The sequence below is a fragment of the Podarcis vaucheri genome (assembly GCF_965113315.1).
Source record: "Podarcis vaucheri genome assembly, chromosome: 9".
Taxonomy (NCBI): Eukaryota; Metazoa; Chordata; class Lepidosauria; order Squamata; family Lacertidae; genus Podarcis; species Podarcis vaucheri.
The window spans coordinates 21,408,684-21,426,149 of NC_138767.1; the positions used below are offsets into that span (position 1 = coordinate 21,408,684).

Here is a 17,466-nt window from a genome sequence, read left to right on the forward strand (position 1 = left end):
AAACCATATCCAGAAGAAACTGGATATCAGATGAACCACCCACAAACGGTACTCCATTGTCTCTGGATTATCCATGGTACACCATTCTAATAGGTCCTTCACACCTGTAGAAGGAAGGAGCCACTATCAGACTACACCTAGTCAGGAAATTGCCACACTATGACAATCACTATCCCGCTGTCCTGTGGCAAAGACCAGGATCAGAGTGGAACCTGCCACATGAACAGGGCTAATGAACAGCCCAATAGAGAGAATGCTGGGATTGGGGACCTATGTTTAAACCCTGCTCACGGCCCGCATATAGGTTAGCATAGCTGGGTATCTTCCAAGGGTCCACATGCCAACAGGGGACCCACTGACAAAAACCACCTTGATTGATGCACTGAGGGGTAATCTCACTGAGGAAAAGGGGCTCTCTAAGAGCCAGCATTGCCCCAGCTCATCCATGAAATGTACCAGGATGGCCTTGGGCAATACACAGTGTGTATTGGGCAATACATCTTTCACCTACCTCAAAGATATGTTAAAAAAAATAACAGTGGGATAACTCCATGTATGCTGTCCTGAACTGCTAGGAACTTTACACTGTATAGCACATACATACCAGTGGCATAATATAAAAAGGAAAGAAAATGAGATCTACACACAATAAACTTGCTCAGGGACTGGAACGACTTCACTTATGACGTGTCTTTTATTGAAAGAGTTGCCATGCATCCATCATTCAAGTCAACATATTTGCAAGAGTTATCGTGCCTTGAGATCATAGTATGAATGCTATAACCACTGTCAAAGAACAGCTAAATTGGGGGGAGGGGGGAATATAACCACCCTAGGGATCCATTGCATTCCGTTTGTCCACAAAAGTCATCATCTATTCTGGCTCCTATACCTTTTTCTGGTCAATCACACCGTTAACATTAGATCCCAGGGAAGACAATGATCTGTACTCACTTTCAAGTTGATGAAAGCTCCCTTTCCTGATGGCATTGTGTGCTCTCTAACAAAAATTGTCAAGTTACATCCGGTTGGCCAAGAGGGCTCCAATTTCAGCTTGGCCCTTCCCAGCTGGCACATTCACTATAGCCCTTGCAAGCCTTGCCTACTTGAGGGTAACTCCTGTTCAAAGCAGCAGCAGTGAGGAATATATTGTATGCAGGGCCTACAGTAGATTCGCCAGCTTGCCTGAAGCTGGAACCAATTATTCATGAGTAAGCAACTCACGAGTAAACCTGCTCCTAGGTGGTCTGCTGCTAGGTCCTTGCAGTTTCAAGCTGCAAACTGGCAAGGGGCTGGGGGAAGATATGAACAGGAACACAGAGGAATTGCTTGCCCTGCTTTCCAAAAAGCATCAGGAAAAGCTTATTCTACATGCAAAAGTCAAGCACAATGCAGAACATTATTTATTAACAGTGTGCAGAATTGCACATATAGTAAAGGAGGGTTTTTTAAAAAAATAAAATGTATTTCTTTTGACAGTATTTTTAACAGAGATAAATACAAGGCAATCTAATCGCTGCGATATTGCTACCGTTTAAGAATTAAATCAATGGGCATAGTTTTACGGAGAAATCTTAGGGTACAGGCTTCCTTTGCTAAATATTAAGTCCGGGAGCTGCTCTATTATTGACTATTTTCACTCAATGAGGTAGAGAAGGAGAAAAAATCCAAAACCCTCATGCCTAGAGCTCTGAGAAAAATTGAAAATGAAAAAGGCAATGTAAATTGCTGGAGAAAGAGGCCTGACTGGTCCATTGTGCCTTCTGGGTTCCTCGCCTCCATGTTCCTCACAGATCCCCTTTTCAGGTTCACAATTTAGAATGCTAATTCTTCAGTTTCCCCCTTTAGGGCCAACTGACTGGCTGTCAAACTGCAGCTTTTTAACTGCCTGACAAGCGAGTTCCACCGCTCTCCCTAACGGCTGCAAGAAAAGTCACAAGATTACACACACACACAACATTATTTTGTGTGGGTACACGTTTGTTTCACTCAACTCTCTTTCACCCCAGCTAAACAGCTTATGATGGGCTGCCTGAGGTTAAGTCCAGCAAAACAATCCTAACGAGCTGTTTATTTTATTTTACTTTTTTGCACCTAGCTTTCCATGATTATTTTTTTACAACAAATAACTTAATGCTCAAAACTCTTAATTTTGAGTTGTCAGGACAAGAGAGAGAAGCCTCCCTTTCTAAGCCATTAAAATTAATTGGATTGCATTTCCATCAGGATGCTTGTTTGCAGTTTAGCCTGGAACAGAGATTAAAGGTATCTTGATAAGTGTCAGCCCCCTCCCACCCCGGGCCCCCAAAAGACAGCATGTCTGCAACCACATTCTTAAATAAAGGAAAAACAGCACAGTAAAATGGTAATAAAGTTCAAAGTTATTTTGATGTTAAGGAAGCTTTGAGAGTTTTTTTGAGGGGAACTACTTCAAAATAAAATGGTTGAACAAGTATTTCCCCCCTTCAACATCATTAAAATCACCACTCAGTTCTTCTTAAGGTGTAGAATTATGCAGCTTTCTTAAGGACTTCAATTGAGATCAAGCTGTCTGTACTGCAGCTTCTTCATAATTACAATCAGCAAGCAAACACAGAGCAAAAATAAGGAAAAATCCAATATCCTGCTTCCGAAAACAGGTGTCCAACAGGTTGGAGTGGCTAGCTTGTTAGTTGGCCTGTTTACAACCAGCAATTAACAGATCAACAACAATGAGGCTGAGATGTAGCTCTCCAGATGCTGTGAACTCCAACTCCCATCAACCCCAGCAATAGTCATGGATGACGGCAGTTGTAGTCCAGAAAGTATCTGGGGGGTCACAGGTTCCCCCATCCCTGAAATGCGGAATCTGTTTTTGTTCATACTGCATGCAGTGCACAACACAATGCCTTTAAACAGCAGGAAAAGTGAGAATAGCTTTAATTTACCATGCTTATTGCATAAATACAGCTGGGTAGCACACAAGACTCTTAAAAATATAGACTGATCAGTCACTGAAAGCCACGTTTATCACACCCTTTGAAGAGTCTACCGCAAATGAACTCCTCATCACATGGTAAAACAATGTAAAACAATATTTGCGGACTGAATTAATTCAGACTGCAGGTGCAAGACTGTATTGCTGAATATTCCACCATAAAATGCCTCTCCTTGCACACAGAAATATAGCGCTTCAAGGAGAATGCTGGCATACGGCCTTATTTCCAGTATCTAGTGCGCCACCTTGGCCCAGAAACATCATAGATTTTATTTTTTCCAATATTTTTCCTAGGGCTGACAACCAAATTACAGAAACCTGGGTAAATCAACAGAGTTTTAATTAAGCACATTTGCATACAATAAAAATAACATGCTACTTTTTGGATGACACAACAGCAGTCGTTTTCCCCTTCGGTCTTTTCACAGCAAGAAATGCCTCTTCTAAGATGCTGCTGGCCATTTTTACAAGTTAACAAAAAATGTGTTGCTCGATTACCTGGGGATTGCCCTATAGTAAATTAATCTAACAAATCAAGTTACAGGCTTTTTACTCACTAGAGCAAGTCTGCGGAGTCTCTTTGGAAGTGTCTTGAATTGCAATATAAGGCAAACCTAATAAGATCTAGTAAGATAAACAAGCGGGAGAACATTTCAGCCTTCCTAGAACACACTGTAACTGACCTTAAGGTGGCCATTCTGGAAGAAAGTAACTTCAAAGGAAGACTACAACATGAAACAGCTGAATAATAGCTCACCAAGAAGTTCAGTGCCATCACTTGTAGGTCAAAGCAGGGCAAAGGACTTTTAATCACACTGTGTGCATTAATTAGCCGGCTAGGGTATTTGTGCTTTTGTTATTTTCTTGTGAATGGTTCCCTGCTGCCATACAGGTGTTCACACAGTTATTGCAGCAATTATCACCAATGTGCTGTTCTAAAAGGTTACCTACAGTAGACCTGCAACTTAAGTGGGGTTACGTTCCAGGGATAGTGCATAAAGCCAAAACTGTGGCTAGTCAAAACACACTGGGTGCAATGGGGGATGGGCTTGCCAATTCCTGCCCCCCCCCCCGATGGCCACCAGCTTTTTATTTTTAATTTTAATTTTTGCCAAGCACGTAAAGCTGAATGTGCATGAGTTAAATGTGTGTAAGTTATGGGTCAACTGTATATGCTAAACAGGAACACCTCTAAGCTCTATCACTTTATTGACTGCATTTTTTAATTTTAATTTTAATTTTTTGCAATTCATTGCCATTCAGCTTCCATACCATACAATTTTCTCCTGCTTGGTCTTAAGCCAACCTTCACCAACATGGTACCTGGTCTGGAAGCCATCAGGCTAGCAAAGGCTACTTTAAGGTGTAACGGGACTTTTTGCTTTTGCTAATAGGATCTGGGTAGTTTAGTTCTTCTTATGATCCTTTATACACCCAAATACTTGTTATAGAGGCACTGGCAGAAACAGAAGTGCCTTCTTTGCCTAGTGATGAACATTTCAATGAGACAGTTCAAGAAAATGCCAAACCACGGTTTCTCATGATGTGTGAACCAGCCTTATCTGCAGTTCTGTTTTTCTAGAAAAAGAGGTGCCATACCTCACTATGAACACCTCCCTTGTTCTCTTATAATGGCAATGGCATCCACCTGAAAAAAGCCCTGCTTATCTGACTGGTGGCGCTTACGGGTGGCCACTGAACTAGGATGCGAAAATATGGTTGTGACTAGTTGCAGACCATAGTTCAATGTGTGTGCTATTGCTAGACAAGATGGCAACACTTCCTTCCAAGCAAGGTGACAGTACATTCAACATTGGGGTTGGAGGAGATTTAGCTTTAAATTGGTTCAACAATTTGTTATGTGATACTTACTTTTTCATTCCATGCCCAAAGTCCAATTCCAAGAAATGCTATGCCCAGAAACTGAAAAAGGAAATATATATATACATAAGTAAGAGCATTTCAAGAGGTTGCTTTGAATTATGACTTGACCACATCAGTTGGCCATATTTGGAGTACATTACTGAAGCATCACTCTATATTACATTTCTGCATAGCTCCAAATTTGAAAATCAACCCTGCTTCCAGCCAGACGTATGAAAGATTTGATTGAAAACTTGTGGGCTATTTGGGCAGAAATCAACAGCATAAAAAATCCAAAAAAGGTTTCTAAATGGACAGATTATTTAAGATTAGATTAAAAACCCTGCTCAGCCTTAAAAAAGTAACAATGATTTCTTTTTTACTGCTATTTTTCAACATCCAGATCAAAGAATGATAGTCTTGGGCAGAATAGCTCCTGGAAATGGGAAAACATCAATGCAAACTTATTGAAAACTGGAGATTTGGGAGCTAGCAAATCAAGCTCACCTTGATAAACAGATAAAATTAATGGTGTGTTGAGTTGCAAGAGTTTACCCATTTGCTGTAGCTCCATCCACAGTAGTTCACAAACAACTGTGTGGTTGTGTTGTAGCTCAGCGATACACTACATCAGGGGCCAGCAAACATTTTCAGCAGGGGGCCAGTCTACCGTCCCTCAGACCTTGTGGGGGGGGCAGGCTATTTTTTGAATTTTAAAAATGAACTAATTCCTATGCTCCACAAATAACCCAGAGATGCATTTTAAATAAAAGCACACATTATACTCATGTAAAAAGACGCTGATTCCCAGACCGTCCGTGAGCCAGATTTAGAAGGCGACTGGGCCAGATCCAGCCCCCAGCCCTTAGTTTGCCTACCCATCAGGGGCGCGGACTTATAAAAAATATTGGGGGGGGGGGCCAGGAAAGCTCATGAATAATAAATAAGCTCATGAATATGCAGATAAAGTGGCGCCGCCTCCTCGTGAGCGAATGGGGAGAGCGTGCTGCGCCTATTAATCAGCTCCGAAGGAAATTGGGTGGAGCTTTCGCTCGGGAGGGAGGGCAGGAGGCATGCAGCCCGACCCTGTGCATTTTGGGCTGGGGGAGGGGCGGCGGTGGCGCTCTGCTGGAGGGGCGCCCGAGATTATTGGGGGGGCAGAGCCCCCCAAACGAATTTTTGAGGGGGCTCGGGCCCCCTCAGGCCCCATGGAGTCGGCGCCTATGCTACCCATGCACTACACATTTTGCATGTAGAACCTCCAACATCCACCCTCTGATGTCTAAAGACCCCTGCCTGAAACCCGCCATCAGGCAGCGTCAGCAGTGCTGAGATAGATGGATTAACGATCTGACTTAATACAGGGCAGCTTCCTCTGCCTCAAAAATTTTGTTTTATCACCAAAAGCAAAGCTGCAATTTACCTTAGTGGCAACCTTCAAAGCCCTATTTGCTCTTGGAGAATATCATCATCATCATTCTATTTGTATGCCGCCTTCCCACAGTTAAAACAATGCTCAAGGCGGCTTACAATATGAAAAAAATTACATAGTTACAAACATAGCAAAGTAGTCATAAAAATAACTAAAACACATCAAAACTACATAACCAAACGGAACAATTTTCACATAAAAATAAAGATACAAAAAATTAATATCAATAACAGCAAAAACTCCCGACAAATTTTTTTCCCAAAATACCCTCGTCCTTGCTGGGCAGCAGCAGCAGCAGTCCTTATGAGGCCTGTCAGGCCCCACCCCAGGCCAGGTGGGGAGAAGCAGGCTCCCGGCAGGTCATGATCCTAAGGTCATGACTGCAACCAATTCCAAAGTTACGTTACTGTGTGAGCTTGTTCATTGTTGTGGCAACAACTTATTCTGCTCAGAAAACGTCAGGGCTCCCTTCCCACCCCAAAACAAAACATTTTACCAAAACCTAGTGTCATTCCTAGAAATTTATTGAATTAGTAACAACATAGCCTCATCAGTTTTATAAAATCAAGCCACTTCGAGAGCAACCCAAATCTGAGTTACTCTCAGAATATTTGTAGACAATTTGTGACACACACACACACACACACACACACACGGTTCTGCTTTCCATGTAGCTCTCCTCGAACCATTTGGCCCAGGTAGGATCCTGAAAGCTTGCCAAATCGCAGGGTTATGAACTTTTCCAGGAGCCTTGCCAAAGGCTCTTGTTTCCGCACAGCACTTAAGCTGTGTCTTCAAACTCTGAGGTAATGTTTAGTATATATTTCATTTTAGTTACCATATCCATTAACAAACTATATTTCCACAAGGCCAACACTGAGTGTATTGTTTCAGAGTTCAGCAATGGCCAAAAATGCATGAAAATTAATATATACAGATACAGATGTCACTAGAAACAGAAGCTGCTCTTTAAAATGAGCAACTGATACCCACCGCACTTATGCTTTTTTTCTAGACCTGTTCATGTTCATGACCAAATTCCCTGTGGTTTGAAAAGCAGGTTGGCAAAAAGAAGGAGTCACAGTGAAATGCACTTTTTTAACACTCTCCTCTACCTACTTCGCCTCTGGGACACCTTTAGCTGCAAGTAGCATGACTCCGGAGACAAACACCATTGGGCTCTCATCACAGAGAACCCAAGAACAAAACCCATGAGACATGGGAGACATGATCCTCCACACCCAAACCACAAAGAACAATAAAAAAATGGATTCACAGAGACTTCATCACCACCAAGCATGAGGAAGGCCAAACACTTGGTCCCGTCTGTGGCCTAGGAAATGACAAGCCTGGTTCAAATTCCATGATGCTAGCTGCCAAAGTATGGGTTGAAAGTAGGATTGTGGTTTCTAATTAAAAAAACCTACAGAAGAACTCCCATGCTTCTCTACCTGGGACATGCAGACTACTGGTTAATCTAGCTCCGTACCACCTGCTGCAACAACATGGTTTCAGAAATTCAAAAGTTTACTCGAATGGAGATGCAATTATGAGAAAAGCTCCACCGTGATTTTACTCTCTCTTGGGTTATATCACATCCCCATGGCAGCCATCTTGTGACCAATGCTTCCAGCCCTCTCTCCAAAATGTGCCCCCTGGTCTGAAAACACTGGCAACCACTATGTGGCTGTACTGGTTCAGGAAAGAGGGGGAAGGAGCCCAAAGGAGGCAAGTGCATGAACTTATAAAGGCACTCTAACTGGGTCACACTTTTGATTCTATACCATGATTATAGCTTCTGAAAACATAAAACAGGTAAGTAAAACTGCTTGTCTACCTCATTTTTCCAATTCCAGCTTGCCTGCTGATCGCAAGCAATGGGTTAGAATGATGTAAGAAACTGGAGTGACATCAAATCTCCAAAGTCCACACAAGTAAACACACAAGTAGTTCTGCAAACTACTTCTCCCAGTTGGTGCACAGCAGGATGTGGGAAGAGAACAAAGGAACAGAATAGAGAAGGCTTCCAAACTATAGCTGGACCTGCTCTCACGCAACACAAAACAGTTTGACACAGCATGATTATTAGTAAAGGGAGTGAACCCAGGATACTGCAACATGGATCAGATGAGCTATGAAGTTCCAAAGGTTCAGCAACTCTTCCTCTTTCTCTTCACAGGTCCAACACATAAATCAAAGCCAGGTTTCTTGCCAGAAGATCTGCCCTGTTTAGGGAAGCTTTTAATGTTTGATGCATTACGGTATTTTAATATTTTGTTGGAAGCTGCCCAGAGTGGCTGGGGAAGCCCAGCCAGATGGGTGGGGTATAAATAATAAATAATAAATTATTATTACAGTGGTACCTCAGGTTGAGTACTTAATTCATTTCAGAGGTCCGTTCTTAACCTGAAACTGTTCTTAACCTGAAGCGCCACTTTAGCTAATGGGGTCTCCTGCTGCTGCCGCTCCACCAGAGCCCAATTTCTGTTCTTATCCTGAAGCAAAGTTCTTAATCTGAAGCACTATTTCTGGGTTAGTGGAGTGTGTAACCTAAAGCGTATGTAACCTGAGGTACCACATTATTATTATTATTATTATTATTATTATTATTATTATTATTATTTTCTTCTAATAAAGGATTCTCTCCAATAGAGTTATTCATGGGAGTATGTACTGGTTTGGACAAGACGCTAAACTAAGATGCTAAGGCTTCCAGAGAGGAGCTTACAGCTGCTTTGCTGCTGCCTGGTTTGAATCAGTATGTTGTTCAAACTGAGATTTGTAGTTAAGCTCTCTCCTCACTAACCACAAACTGTAGTCAGGCTTTGTTATTGGTTACAACTGGTGCTTAGGAAAGAGCTTAAACATGAGTCCTAGTTCAGATGACACACTAAGCCAAACCTTGGCTGAGTTTGACTGTTTAAAGTGGCATGGTACTGCTTTAAATGTAGAGCACAGTCTCACTAAACCAAGGTTTGCCTTAGCACGTCATTCCAACCACATCTATAACTATAATCCTTAATACCCTTAGTCCTAGTTAAACCAGTAAGACTGACTTTTGAAGAAACTGGATGAGGATTGTGCTGCATGACTAACTGGGACATTGCTCACCAACCACAGTATTCACACCCATTGGGATTAAAATAAGATGCTCCCTCAGAGGTCGACGCAGTAACTCACATTGGTGATGCTTCCAAAGTTGGAGGAGCTGGGATGACTTGATGGGCAGGTGAGCAAACACTAAACACAAACAGGATATTCTTCTGTGGAGGTATGGAGCCGAATGTGGTTCTCCAGACCTCACTGTAGGGCTGGCCACAACTCTCAATTGCCCTGCTTCACACCACATGTTTTTGATTGTTTGGAATAAGTCACTGAACTCCGATAATGTCTCTTGCTTCCCAAGATGGAGGGCAGCGTGTGAAGACTATTAGAGCAGGTCACCACCCATCACACTTTTGCTGCACAGATACTTGTGTGATGAGACCTCGGTAAACTGCATTCAACTAATTTAGCAGAGTTTTCGTTCTCTCTCTCTCTCAGAAGCAGTGGACAATAACAGACGTTGTTTTAAAGATGACTCACAAACTCTGTGAAGTCTCGGTCAAGATATTTTATTCCCTGTCCAGGTACAAGCATTACAGTAGCAAAGGTATTTTTCAACTGTTAAAATGAACAGCAATTAACATCACACTATCAAAGTCTCTCTTATCTCCCCCATGTTGTAAATTACAGGAACAGTCCTGCAGCAGATTTTACAGGCAGTACCCTTCAGACAGAAGTCTGCAAAAACAAAGCAGAGTGGTCTTTTTATTGACACTTCCAGCTGATGCTAATTAAGCTCAGAGTGCCACTCCCGTATATAAAGGAAAACTCTGGAACCTTCCAGAAACTTCTACTTGTTTCTGGCAGAATGATTCCCTAACAAACACAGGTGTGTAGAAACTAGCCTAATATCCAAAGGTGAAATTGAACATTCTTGCCCAATTTGCCTCTGGCCCATTTCGCCTCTTGCCAGTGCGCCCTTTTTACATTTCCCCAGAAGAGAAAGCACCCCTCAGGCTGAACAAGATGCTGACCCAGGGAGTAAATGATAACCAGTGCATGGCAGGCTTAACTTCAGGAATATATGGCACCTATTGTTTGAAAGCACTGAGGATAGTGCAAAATTGCATTAAAAAGAGCCAAGATATTGTTCAACTGTGAAAATCTCTAGTAATCATAGCTAAGTTTTGTAAGGTTTTAATAAATCCTTGTGGTTCATGCTGTGCCTTTGCTCAGAATATATACGGATGGAAATTGCTGACAGAATGTATAGAGAAGTGTACGAGATTGTAATTAAGAGGGGGAAAACTGTCATTTTCTTCTATGACTCAATTAAAAATGAGAGTCAAATCTAAAGCTTTGTCTCTATCAGCTAAATTTCTGAAGATGTTTCATCAATACTTTGTGTACACTTGACATTTTATTCTCTACTAACCTCCTGAAAAGGTCAGCAACTGCCAACATTATTTTAAAAATAATTTTAAAGGCTGTCCATAATATATGGAAAAAGCTTTAAATGTAGTCAGTATAAAAGGTATTTGGCAGTAAGTACAGAGAAAGTCAAATGCCCTCAGCATAACCTTTCAAACGTTTCAAGCAACATTAGCTAGAAGTTTTGGATTCTTTTCTCTCCACCTTCATTTCAGTAATTTTTTCTCCAAAGTACAAATGATAAATCACTTTAAAAAGGTCAAGATAAAAATGCTTCTGCTTTAATGTAGTTTCTGTGCAGAAGCCCTTCCTTTAATTTTATTTTCCATCTAGAATTAAAAAAGCAATATAATTCATACCACATTAAGCAGTAAATAAACAGTAATAACATAATAACACAAGCCAATTATCTATTAAATTATATCCAAGACTTCAAAGACAAGACAATGAGACATCATCTATATTCCATTCTTTTTTTAAATGTTCTCTTCTAAATGTTGTATGATACCCCTTCCAAAATATACTCTGAGCAGCTTACAAATCAGCCACTACCACCACCTACTTATTGAATTTTTTTCAACAATGTATATACTCTATTGCTTAATCACAATCATCCCTAAGAAGTGTGCAAGTAACTCAATACAATAAAAGATTGTGATCAAAAGATTGCAGAAGTTCAACCAGAGAAGGGAGCCTATCTGGGGACCATAATATTGAACGCACAAGCTTTGCATCTGAGCTGTGGACAACAGTAGCCCCCTCGCCCCGAAGACCTCAGAGACTGAGAAGGGATAAAGTGAATCGGGCAGTCCTTAGTCCCATAACAAATGGCAATGAAAACTATAGCAGGATGCGTCGTAGATCTGCCACCAGCCCCCAAAAGAAGGGAGGAAAGAAGTCCTTGCCTCACACAAGACATGGGATTCTACATTGCTATTTAAAAATAAAATAAAATATGGAAACATCATGAGATGGGCAAAAGATACATTTACCTCACATGCCAGCATCACCCCTTATTTATTTTCTTCTATTTATAGCATGGCTTTCTTTTTCTTTTGAATCTTTTTGTTTATATGTAAGAAGAAAATACAAAACATAAAAAACACCCAGAAATAATGAAGATCGAATATCTGTAGTTCTTGTGTGTTTCACAAATATATATAATTCTAATTCGTTTTTAAACCATCTTTGTTACAGTATTAATAACCTGATCTCATTCATATTCATTCATTCATATATATATATATATATATATTCATATATTCCAAGCATCCTGTGTAGAAAGCCAAACAAATGTCAAGCAAGGCTTTATATTACATGGATGGACAAAAGAAATATTTCCATGAATGTTTTTTTGAATGACATCCATATTTTCAAAGGTGATGAATATGGGTGGTGCTGCAAGTCAATATAAAATAATAATAATAATAATAATAATAATAATAATAATTTATTATTTATACCCCGCCCATCTGGCTGGGCCTCCCCAGCCACTCTGGGCGGCTTCCAAAAGAATATTTAAAATACTATAATACATCAAACAGTAAAAGCTTCCCGAAACAGGGCTGCCTTCAGATGTCTTCTAAAAGCCTGGTAGTTGTTGTTCTCTTTGACATCTGGTGGGAGGGTGTTCCACAGGGAAGGCACCACTACCGAGAAGGCCCTCTGCCTGGTTCCCTGTAACTTGGCTTCTCGCAGTGAGGGAACCACCAGAAGGCCCTCGGTGCTGGACCTCAGTGTCCGGGTAGAACGATGGGGGTGGAGACGCTCCTTCAGATATACTGGACCAAGGCCGTTTAGGGCTTTAAAAGTCAGCACCAACACTTTGAATTGTGCTCGGAAACGTACTGGGAGCCAATGTAGGTCTTTCAAGACCGGTGTTATGTGGTCTCTGCGGCCGCTCCCAGTCACCAGTCTAGCTGCCGCATTCTGGATTAATTGTAGTTTCCGGGTCACCTTCAAAAGTAGCCCCACGTAGAGCGCATTGCAGTAATCCAAGCGGGAGATAACCAGAGCATGCACCACTCTGGCAAGGCAGTCCGCAGGCAGATAGGGTCTCAGCCTGCGTACCAGATGGAGCTGGTAAACAGCTGCCCTGGACACAGATTTGACCTGTGCCTCCATGGACAGCTGTGAGTCCAAAATGACTCCCAGGCTGCGCACCTGGTCCTTCAGGGGCACAGTTACCCCATTCAGGACCAGGGAATCCTCCACACCTGCCCGCCTCCTGTCCCCCCAAAACAGTACTTCTGTCTTGTCAGGATTCAACCTCAATCTGTTAGCCGCCATCCAACCTCCAACCGCCTCCAGGCACTCACACAGGACCTTCACTGCCTTCACTGGTTCTGATTTGAAAGAGAGGTAAAGCTGGGTATCATCTGCATACTGATGAACACCTAGCCCAAATCCCCTGATGATCTCTCCCAGCGGCTTCATGTAGATGTTGAAAAGCACGGGGGAGAGGACAGAACCCTGAGGCACCCCACAAGTGAGGGCCCAGGGGTCTGAACACTCATCCCCCCCCACCACTTTCTGAACACGGCACAGGAGGAAGGAGCGGAACCACTGTATAACAGTGCCCCCAGCTCCCAGCCCCTCAAGACGGTCCAGAAGGATGTTATGGTCGATGGTATCAAACGCCGCTGAGAGATCCAGCAGAACTAGGAAACAGCTCTCACCTTTGTCCCTAGCCCGCCAGAGATCATCAACCAGTGCGACCAAGGCAGTTTCAGTCCCATGATGAGGCCTGAATCCCGACTGGAAGGGATCCAAATGGTCCGCTTCTTCCAGGCGTGCCTGGAGTTGTTCAGCAACCACTCGCTCAATCACCTTGCCCAAGAATGGAAGATTTGAGACTGGGCGATAGTTGGCTATCATGGCTGCATCTAAAGATGGTTTTTTAAGAAGCGGTTTAATAACTGCCTCTTTCAGCGGGTCTGGGAAGGCTCCCTCACGGAGGGAAGCATTCACCACCCCACGAAGCCCATCGCCCAGTCCTTCCCGGCTAGCTTTTATAAGCCAGGATGGGCAAGGATCAAGGAGACAAGTGGTTGGTTTCACTCGTCCAAGCAGCCTGTCCACATCCTCGGGGGTAACAGATTGGAATTGATCCCACACAACTTGACTAGACAGGACTCTAGCACTCTCCCGTCCCGGCCCTGCTCCCACGGTGGAGTCTACCTCTTCTCGAATCTGAGCGACTTTATCTGCAAAAAACTTTGCAAAGTCATTGCAGGAGATCATGTGGCCCATACTGGGCCCCGATGTCGCAGGTGGTTCCGCTAAATTGCGAACAACCTGAAAGAGTCTCTTTAATTGGCATATGAAATAAAAGTTTGCCATTTTATGTACAAATCACTTGGTCTGCTCATGTCTCTCCTTTCTTCTGCCTTGGAACCTGAGGAGCGTGCAAGTGATTCCCAGGTGGCCACCCATCCTGGTACCAACCAAACCTGCTTAGCTTCAGTAAAATAATGGCCTTGAGAATATACCCTTTCTGTGAGGGCTGGTGGCACATTTGACCAACCCATCCAGTTCTTCGTCAAGGGCAGCATAGGACCCAACCCCTCGGAGAAGCAGCTCCCCTAAAGGGACAATCAGTTAGCTGTACAAATCAGTTAGCTGCAAGCACTGAAAGAATAGCCTCCATTTGTTAACTAATCCGCATTCAACATAAGCCTTTCAGGAGAAAAATTGGCACTGCTCAACAAGAGTGCAAAGGCTTGGAAGGCATGATGAAGGAGACTGGTGTATATGGAGGTCTGTAAACACTGGGAGTACACAAATTGCATGCAGACTCCATTTTGGAATTCCCGGCCCATATAAGGATAAGGATATGCCCAGCTTTTTTCACAGTAAGTTTTTAGCAATAGAGGTTGCACTTAGGATTATGGAAAATTATTTTTCAAAGTTCATCATACCTTATTGTTAATGTATGGGTGGAACATTTCCAATAAGGAAGCATTTAAACCTTTTCAAACACAACCTCAGCGGCAGAGAACAGAAAGTTAAATGAATCTTGTTTTTGTTTGTGCTCTACACAGACGCCTTGTTTGGATGGTGGAACACTAAACTATGGTTCAGAATTACAAGACAAACATGTCTTAGACTTGTGTATGCGTGCAAACACTCTTTTTGTGCAGCCACAAGGAGCCTGGAAGCTTTCAGCTCCATTTTGGATTAACCACATGCATCATAACATATGAATCCAGATAAACTATGATTATTATTAAGTAATGTTTATTGAAACAAGCTAAAACCATAGGTTAAGAAGCCGGCCTGTTTTCAAACTACAGTTAACCACATTTTAACACAAATCTAAGACACAAGCAGAAAGTTTCCAATCTCCTGAAAGAGGGAGCACACAAGCCAGATGCTTACTATGGCTCACTATGGCATACTATGGCTACCGTAGTGGGGCGAGGGAGGTATGGCGGTGGGGGCAGATGTCATAGGCGAAGGGGATCGAGATATGGATATGCTCGTACCCCTTCCAATCTGCGCCCCATCCCGAGGGACGAAGGTAGGGTGAGCAAGGATTACTCACCTCCGTCACTGGTGTTGTGCAATGCCAGGTCTATAGGCAAAAAAACCGCCACCCTGTGAGACTTAATTTTATAATGAATGTTTTAGAATGTTGAACTATTTTGATTGTTGTTAGCCGCCCTGAGCCCAGCTTCGGCTGGGGTGGGCGGGATATAAATAAAATTTATTATTATTATTATTATTATTATTATTATTATTATTATTATTATCACTTCTCTTAACCCCAAGCCAATGTTTAGTGTTACATCTGAACTAAGCCAGAGAGGGTGACACATCCACTGCTATAGACAGCAGTCATTAGCCTTTTGGTCTAATTTTGTGAATACATGTGTCTCTCGCACGCAGTTTGTAAATTTAAGTTAAAATATTTATATACTTCTGACTCACAACAGGTCTTCAAGGCCGCTGACTGTAAGTGAACATTGAAACATCAGAAAAGAAAAAGAAAAGGGGAAATTACAAGGGTTTGGGAGAAGGAGGATGGTGGAAGATGTCCATTCCCCAGACCTTACTTGCTACTGCTGTTTCAACAGGGTATACATACCTAGCCACTTTATGCATCTGACAATGTGGACTCTAGCCCACAAAAGCTAATGCTGCAAGAGGCGTTTGTCTGCATGACACCGGAAGATTGTCGCCCCTCATACGGCCTTTCTATCCTTACCACAAGACAATCCTAGATGTGTTTTTAAGGTGGTTAATCACAGGGAGCCACCATGGAAAAGCAAGCTGATGATGGCATCTGTTTAATTCATAATACTTCCTAACTAATATCACATGTACCTATAAAGCATTTGGCTAGCCTGAAATCCGATTCTTTCTCCACGAACTGCTTCCAGTAGGAAAGCATTCTAAATATTAGTGAATTAAGGTACAGTGAGTGATTAAGGTTGCCACTTGACTGAATTCGTATCACAAAAAGCATTCGTTTAGAGGTGCAGTTTCCAGATGTTAAGTCTATTCCCAGATGTCATATTAGACACAGTACTACAGCTCAAGTATTCAAATCCACTTTAATAGCAATTATTGCTTGATGGACCCTTTTGAAAAGCATAGAGTATATCTTCTCCTGCTCTACAGTGGTACCTCAGGTTAAGAACTTACTTCGTTCTGGAGGTCTGCTCTTAACCTGAAACTGTTCTTAACCTGAAGCACCACTTTAGCTAATGGGGCAACTGCAAAGACTATCAGGTGAACTGTGTCTCACTTTTGCTTGATGCAACCAAATGAAAAGTCGAAATTTGATATACATAACCCAAAATGGTGGTTCCTTCTGCTTTTGAAAAACAACCCTGCAGTAGTTTTCAGTGTTTTATTTCCTGAGGAGCTAGTGTGTGATCATGACCATAGTGTAGATATTAACTTAACAGCAGTTTCATGCACATAACCTGGGGTCTCACTTGACACTAGCATGGTTGTGCAAGGTGCAATGGAGATAAAGGTATCGAGATGAGGGGGGAGTGGGGAATCTACCAACATTTTTCTTGTTTGGTTCCTTCCTGCTTTGGCTATGTAAACAATAGTCACACACCTTAACATTGGAAACTGAGAGAAGGGAGATATTTTAAAGTTGTGTGAAAAGCCTTTCTAAATAAAATGTGTGCTTGCTTGTGCTGTAAATTCTAAAAACTGGGCACAGAAATTAAGTGTGCTAAAGAAAAAATTGCAATCTATAAATACCGAAAAAAGAAAAAGCTCTATTGTGATACTGTACTTTGACTTTTTTTTTGAATTTTTTTTTAAAAAAACAGCAATCCAGTTTAGTCACCACCCAGATACTATTCCATTTTTTTTAACTTCATAAATTTCAAATTGATTAGCGCTATTGAGTGGGGAAGCAAAGTGTCAGGGAATAAACATGTGAAAGGAAGGTTGCATCATTAATGTGGTAGCTGCCACAAATGTACACCTAAAAACCCAAGTATGGGTTGCACTCAACACTGCAAGAGTGGTGTTTCCGCACTCTGTGAAATTTCCTCTCCCTGCGTGTCCCCCTAAAGCTGCTCCAGAGGAGTCCCTCCAATGCTTTGGAGAGATTTCGAGGGTTGTAAGAGAAGGGGAGTTTCCTGTGGTGCATGTGGAAATCTGTTGCTCAAGCGGAACAACAGGACAACATACAACCCTATAGAGTCTAGCCCAAGAAAGATTGTTCTTACCTATACATATAGATGTC

At 42.2% G+C, this 17,466-nt stretch overlaps 1 protein-coding gene across 4 annotated transcripts in view; it reads right to left on the bottom strand.

The window, feature by feature from the left end:
* TSPAN5 (tetraspanin 5) overlaps positions 1 to 17,466 on the bottom strand; it is a 91,891-nt gene that overhangs the window by 31,001 nt on the left and 43,424 nt on the right. For all 4 annotated transcript variants that reach the window (XR_014223618.1, XR_014223619.1, XM_082238440.1 and 1 more), the window contains exon 2: positions 4,850 to 4,900. Coding sequence is in view for 2 of the 4 variants with exons in the window: in XM_082238440.1 (XP_082094566.1) it covers positions 4,850 to 4,900 (51 nt within the window). In the remaining 2 variants the exon portion in view is untranslated. The remainder of the gene's footprint in view (positions 1 to 4,849; positions 4,901 to 17,466) is intronic.